Below are 6163 nucleotides of genomic sequence, written 5' to 3' on the forward strand. Positions count from 1 at the left end.
ATATATACACACACACACACACACACACACACACACACACACACACACACACACACACACACACTCTAGTAGTCCTTCAATAAGCCCTCAAAATCTTTCTTATGAGTTACTAGGGGAAAAGTTCCCAATCCAGTTCTTGCAGAAACGTTTAGAGAACTGCCCATCAGGTGTCTTCAGAGGGTTGAAGCAATCTGAGCAACCCCGAATGAACTCTCAAGTACCATTTCACTTTCAGCGTTTACTTTTAGTCTTTCACTAGCACTGCAAATAGTATAACACATGTTTTTCTACCTATTAATTTAAGACATTGTTTCCTTATGAACAAAGACCTTTTTACATGCAATCCTGAGGCCATGAGCACAGCTGCTGAGAACCTCTATGACTAAGGCGAGGACTCAGACCAGCAGACGGCATTAGTAACAACACATGTGCAGACAGCAGCTCCAACCACACCCATAACAAAACTGCACCCAAATCATCTGCATGGGCAAGTCCCACTCCACAAATGTATCATCATTAATGTTACAACACTTCAACAGTAAATGACAGCGTATACCTTTTAAGACGGCGAATGGGTTTGTCCTGTTCTGAAGCAACAAAGAGAAGGAGAGGTCACTTTCCCTTCTTGTACTTCTTAAGTCTGACTATATAACCACACAATTAAAAACTATTTTACTGTGAGTACTTAAGTTACATACACACACAAATATCTTTGTCTCTATCAAGTATCTCTAGTTCAGCATTTTCAATTATTGATGTAAATTTTGGAAAAGATGAAAATTTTCATTTTCAAAAACGGAACTAGTTCTAATATCTACTAAATGTACCGTAGTAACTGTCAGTATACTGTATATTTGTGTAATAACATCTACCATGAACAATTTCTTAAATTACTAAAGATTCTCATAATTCTTAACCAACACTGCACCCTTGTGGCAAGTAGATCACATTAAAACCAACGTAAAAACATCACCAGATTGCTGAAAAATTGATGTGCATTGATTATTCTTTTTATAAAAGGTACAGTTATGTAATAAACCTGTTATATTAGATATACATGAGGTTGTTGACAGATTAAACAAAAGGAAAATACACAGTTACAGTACACTGTATGCTTTTATTCTTCTCCGCTTGACTTTCCCAAACAGAAACTGAAAATAACTGAAGATTTTGGTTTCCCAAAATGGCCTTATCGTGGCCATAACTTTAACCGTTAACCACCCAATTCACAATGAATGCACAAAATGTCACGAGCTGATGATTGGAAACATTTAACATATGAAGGACCAAAACACCTGCCCAGCAGGTCTCCATTTACAAACGTTAACAAAGAAAGCAATATTCAATTAGCAAGTAATTATAACCTATCATACATGGTTCATACTGGTCCATTCTTCTAAAACAGTGGCTCTCTCTGTTCAACCTATTTGTGTGTGTGTGTGTGCACACACGTATATTGTATGTCCTTCAAATAAGGAGAGTTTACATCTTGAGTTTATGTATTGTATTGTTAGCATTTCAATTTAGATAACTGAATTAATCCATTTTTAATAGTTATTTTTAATTCATAATTATTAATATTAACAATATTAAGTTGTATATTAACAATGTTAATTGATTTTTATATTAATAATATATGTAATTTTAAGTCATTCTGTGACCCTGGTTGAGAACCATTGTTAAGTAATTAAGTAAAGTGAAGTAGATCTGTCATGCAACTAATGATTTTACAAACATCTTGACTATTTTTCTGGATTCTTTGCTCCCAGGAACAAGTATCCTTGATATCGGTGTGAAAAAGCTGCATAGTTAATAAAACTGGACAAGATGTCATAAAATTGTGATTTTCACAATTCCATAAAACGTTCATAATTCCATTCAAATGCTACATTGGTTTATCTATCTGGCTACAAATTGCCATCTAGTGGATTTTGCAAATGGTCCGAGGATAAAACCTTGGGGGACTCCTTAAGACGTTCTTGAAGGCTATTTAGTGCCAGTCTCATCTGGTCCTCAGTGCCTTGCAGTGCCTTCACCTCCATGCTGTAAAAGACGTACAGCAACAGTGTGGAGAAAAGGATGGCAAAGCACAGTGCCCCCAGCAGGTAGAAAGAGGCTTTGGGAAAGGGCTGTTCAGCTCCCAGAGCAAACAATGGGACAGCAGCGATTGCCAGCTCAAGCACTAACAGGACAAGACCCATAATGCCTGTACGCGCCGCGGTGTGGCGCATGCGTTCAGCACAGTGGAGACCCACCTTTACTTCAGTGCGAGCTTCATTGACTGTGTTGACCAGCTCAGGAAGCTTACCTGAGAAAGAAACAAAGTGACAGAATGGAAAAACATAACACTAACATTTAAAAGTTTGGGGTCAGTGAGATTTTTTTAAAAGAAATAAATACTTTTATTCAGCAAGGATGGATTAAATTGATCAAAAGTTACAGTAAAGACATTTATAATGTTACAAAATAATTATATTTCAAATAAATGCTGTTCTTTTGAACCTTATATTCAGCTTTCTTTCTGTATTACTGTTTCCACAAAAATTATTAAGCAGCACAACTGTTTTCAATTTAATAATAAGAAGAAATGTTTCTTGAGCAGCAAATCAGCATATTAGAATGATTTCTGAGGGATCATGTGACACTGAAGACTGGAGTAATGATGCTGAAAATTCAGCTTTGCATCACAGGAATAAACTACATTTTACAATATATTCAAATATGAAACAGTTATTTAAAATAGTAATAATATTTTACAATATTACTGTTTTTACTGTATTTTGAATCAAATAAATGCAGCCTTGGTGAGCAGAAGAGAATTCTTTCAAAAACATACAAAAAAAAATCTACTTTTGTCAAAAAAACAATTGCAGAATAATCTTTAATAATCGTTTAACCTAAAACCATTAAAAAATATATATTTTTTTTTAAGTTTTAAGCGATATGACATTGAGTAAATTCATATTTTTGGGTGAACTGTCCCTTAAAATCATGTTGCACATCCAAAAAACATGCATGCAGTCAATTTCCAAACTTTATTAAAGCGCATCAAAATAAAGAGCATTGGTTTATTGGCAAGATGCTTTTTGTTTAAGCAAAAATGTGTGTGCATTTAATATTTTATGACCCCAACATTGAAGCGCAAATACCTGAACCACAGCCAGATTGTCTCTCTGAGCACCCATTTCCCTTTGTAGTCAGTGTAAACAGGAACTCGGCTGTGAGAGCCTCGTGGTCAGAGTAAGGAAAGGGATGTCCAGGAAGAGGACCTTTAGTAGTAGACAAAGACTCACAGCTCACATCTACTTCCCCTGATCCCTGCCAAGAAACAGCAGTGTTAGCGTTCATGTGCATACAAATACAGAAAGCTAAAAATGTGTATAATAACAGACAACAAAATAATAATATGATAATAGATACAAATAGTATAATAATAATAATAATAGAAATGGTAACGCTTTACAAAAAGGTTCCATTTGTTAACTACACTAATAAACAATGAAAAATACTTCTAAAGCATTTATATCTCAATAATGGTAATTTCAACATTTACTAATAAATTATTAAAATCAGAAGTTGTATCTTTTAATATTATTTAATGGATTGTTAATTAAATTAAAAGAATATATTGAGTTTATATCTCGCACTTTTTTTTCTCAGAACGGGCTTGCATAAATAACACTTACGACTGACTGTCTTTTTCCATAAAGGCACACTAGTGCTGCAGCGGACGTGGTGATCCTGGGTGGAGATCTGAACATGCACCCGGACGATCTCGGCACCAGACTGTTGAGGAACTACACAGGACTTCAGGACGGCTTCAATGAGGCCGTTAACTTTGATGTTAGTACTGCAGCGTGATGCTACCTGAAAATTCATAATTACTGAGTGTGTGTAATGAAAGTCACCTAGCTTTCTAAGTTATGATTTATAATGACCTCCCCATCATTAATACCAGGGATGTGAGGAGGGACACACTCATATATCTGAAAACCCATTCACAAACACGGATAATCTTGTTCCATTTGGTGGAGGAATCCGGATAGATTACATCCTGTTCAAGGTAAATATTAGATATTTGTTACATTTTCTACTGTTTCTATTATTAAATAGTGTTTTCTGTTATTAAGTGGTGTTTGTCTGGTTTAGTCATTTAAACAAAAGTAACTCCGAAGTAACTCATCCTACAGACACGAATGACCAGAAAATTAAACCAATTATTATTATTAAACAAAATTATTGCTTCCATAACAGATCTACTTCTCTTTAAAACAGTTGTTCTCAACTGTTTTAAAGAGAAGTAGATCTGTTATGGAAGCAATAATTTTGTTTAATAATAATAATTGGTTTAATTTTCTGGTCATTCGTGTCTGTAGGATGAGTTACTTCGGAGTTACTTTTGTTTAAATGACTAAACCAGACAAACACCACTTAATAACAGAAAACACTATTTAATAATAGAAACAGTAGAAAATGTAACAAATATCTAATATTTACCTTGAACAGGATGTAATCTATCCGGATTCCTCCACCAAATGGAACAAGATTATCCGTGTTTGTGAATGGGTTTTCAGATATATGAGTGTGTCCCTCCTCACATCCCTGGTATTAATGATGGGGAGGTCATTATAAATCATAACTTAGAAAGCTAGGTGACTTTCATTACACACACTCAGTAATTATGAATTTTCAGGTAGCATCACGCTGCAGTACTAACATCAAAGTTAACGGCCTCATTGAAGCCGTCCTGAAGTCCTGTGTAGTTCCTCAACAGTCTGGTGCCGAGATCGTCCGGGTGCATGTTCAGATCTCCACCCAGGATCACCACGTCCGCTGCAGCACTAGTGTGCCTTTATGGAAAAAGACAGTCAGTCGTAAGTGTTATTTATGCAAGCCCGTTCTGAGAAAAAAAAGTGCGAGATATAAACTCAATATTGCAAGAAAAAAAGTCTGATTTGTGAGACGAAAGGTCACAATTAAATGCACTGCTTTATGAATCTGTTGCAATGTGATGCAGTTTTACAAAGAGGCTGTTATTGAAGAACTAAGCAATTGAAACCTATATTAGACTTGAAAATAAACCTGCAGCCATGGGTAAATATAGCAGATGTTTAGCACCTTATGAACTGTTGCAGCTCCCAGGCTTGAACCACTCGGTGCGGGAGATACGAGTCTTTCTCTCTGCAATATTCTGCATGCAGCTGTGAAGAGAAGAATCTGCTGTAACACAGGGTATAAACACACAAACATATGTGCCAGCATTCATGCCAGTGTTGGAAACTAAATACAAGTTATAAAACATTTTATTAATTCGACATGTAGCTGAAATGAAAGAGATATTAGATGAAATACTGAAATAAAATAAAATTGAAATAAAAATAAATTAAAGCTAAACCGAAACAAAAAATGACAAAAGCACAAAACAAAATCACTAAAACTTATACTAAAATGAAAACTGAAAATATAAAACATAAGAACAATAATAAACACTAAAATAATAAATATATAATACAAAAATAAAAATGATTAAATACTATAATAAATAAGTAATACTAAAATAACACTGATATTCGCATTATGCATGCCATGAACTTACATGAGTGACAAAAACATGAATCTTCAGCCCATTGATGTTAAGCAAGACCTTCCCGACAGCTTTCCCACCAAACCAGTCACCATGTTGTGCCTGATATGAGAATAGATCATTAACAAGCCATCAGACCAACCACACAGAAACTGATGCCACATAAATGTCTCATAAAACTGTTTATTTACAACAGGTAGAGAGTGTGTGTCTATAAGAGGTGCACTTTTACGTTACACAGGGCCAGGCTTTGGCTGGTTAAGGTGACAATTAGTGGATCGGCATAAAAATACTGTTTAAATACATATTTTTATTATGCATAGTAGTAAGTATTTTATGAAAACAATACGGCACTCAAGGGCAGTGTTGGGGGTAACGCATTACAAGTAACGCGAGTTACGTAATCAGATTACTTTTTTCAAGTAACTAGTAAAGTAACGCATTACTTTTTAATTTACAAGAGAATATCGGAGTTACTTTTTCAAATAAGCAATGCAACTTCATTTTTTTTCCAATTTATTGATTGACAGCTCTCCTGTCCCCATGTTGAGAGAAATCAGATGTTACTGTAGTTCTAAA

General features: G+C 34.9%; 1 protein-coding gene across 1 annotated transcript in view; it reads right to left on the reverse strand.

Moving 5' to 3' along the window:
* Nucleotides 1-1660: 1660 nt before the first annotated feature.
* The window catches only part of LOC107696415 (sphingomyelin phosphodiesterase 2), an 8813-nt gene continuing 4310 nt past the window's right edge, over nt 1661-6163 (reverse strand). The window contains exons 6-11 of the mRNA XM_016496726.1: nt 5597-5686; nt 5119-5201; nt 4718-4850; nt 4498-4602; nt 3150-3318; nt 1661-2308 (exon numbers count right to left, since the gene is read on the reverse strand). Of these exons, the coding sequence (XP_016352212.1) occupies nt 1908-2308; nt 3150-3318; nt 4498-4602; nt 4718-4850; nt 5119-5201; nt 5597-5686 (981 nt within the window). The 3' untranslated portion in view covers nt 1661-1907. The remainder of the gene's footprint in view (nt 2309-3149; nt 3319-4497; nt 4603-4717; nt 4851-5118; nt 5202-5596; nt 5687-6163) is intronic.

The sequence above is a fragment of the Sinocyclocheilus anshuiensis genome, unplaced genomic scaffold, assembly GCF_001515605.1.
Source record: "Sinocyclocheilus anshuiensis isolate Anshui unplaced genomic scaffold, SAMN03320099.WGS_v1.1 scaffold522, whole genome shotgun sequence".
NCBI lineage: Eukaryota > Metazoa > Chordata > Actinopteri > Cypriniformes > Cyprinidae > Sinocyclocheilus > Sinocyclocheilus anshuiensis.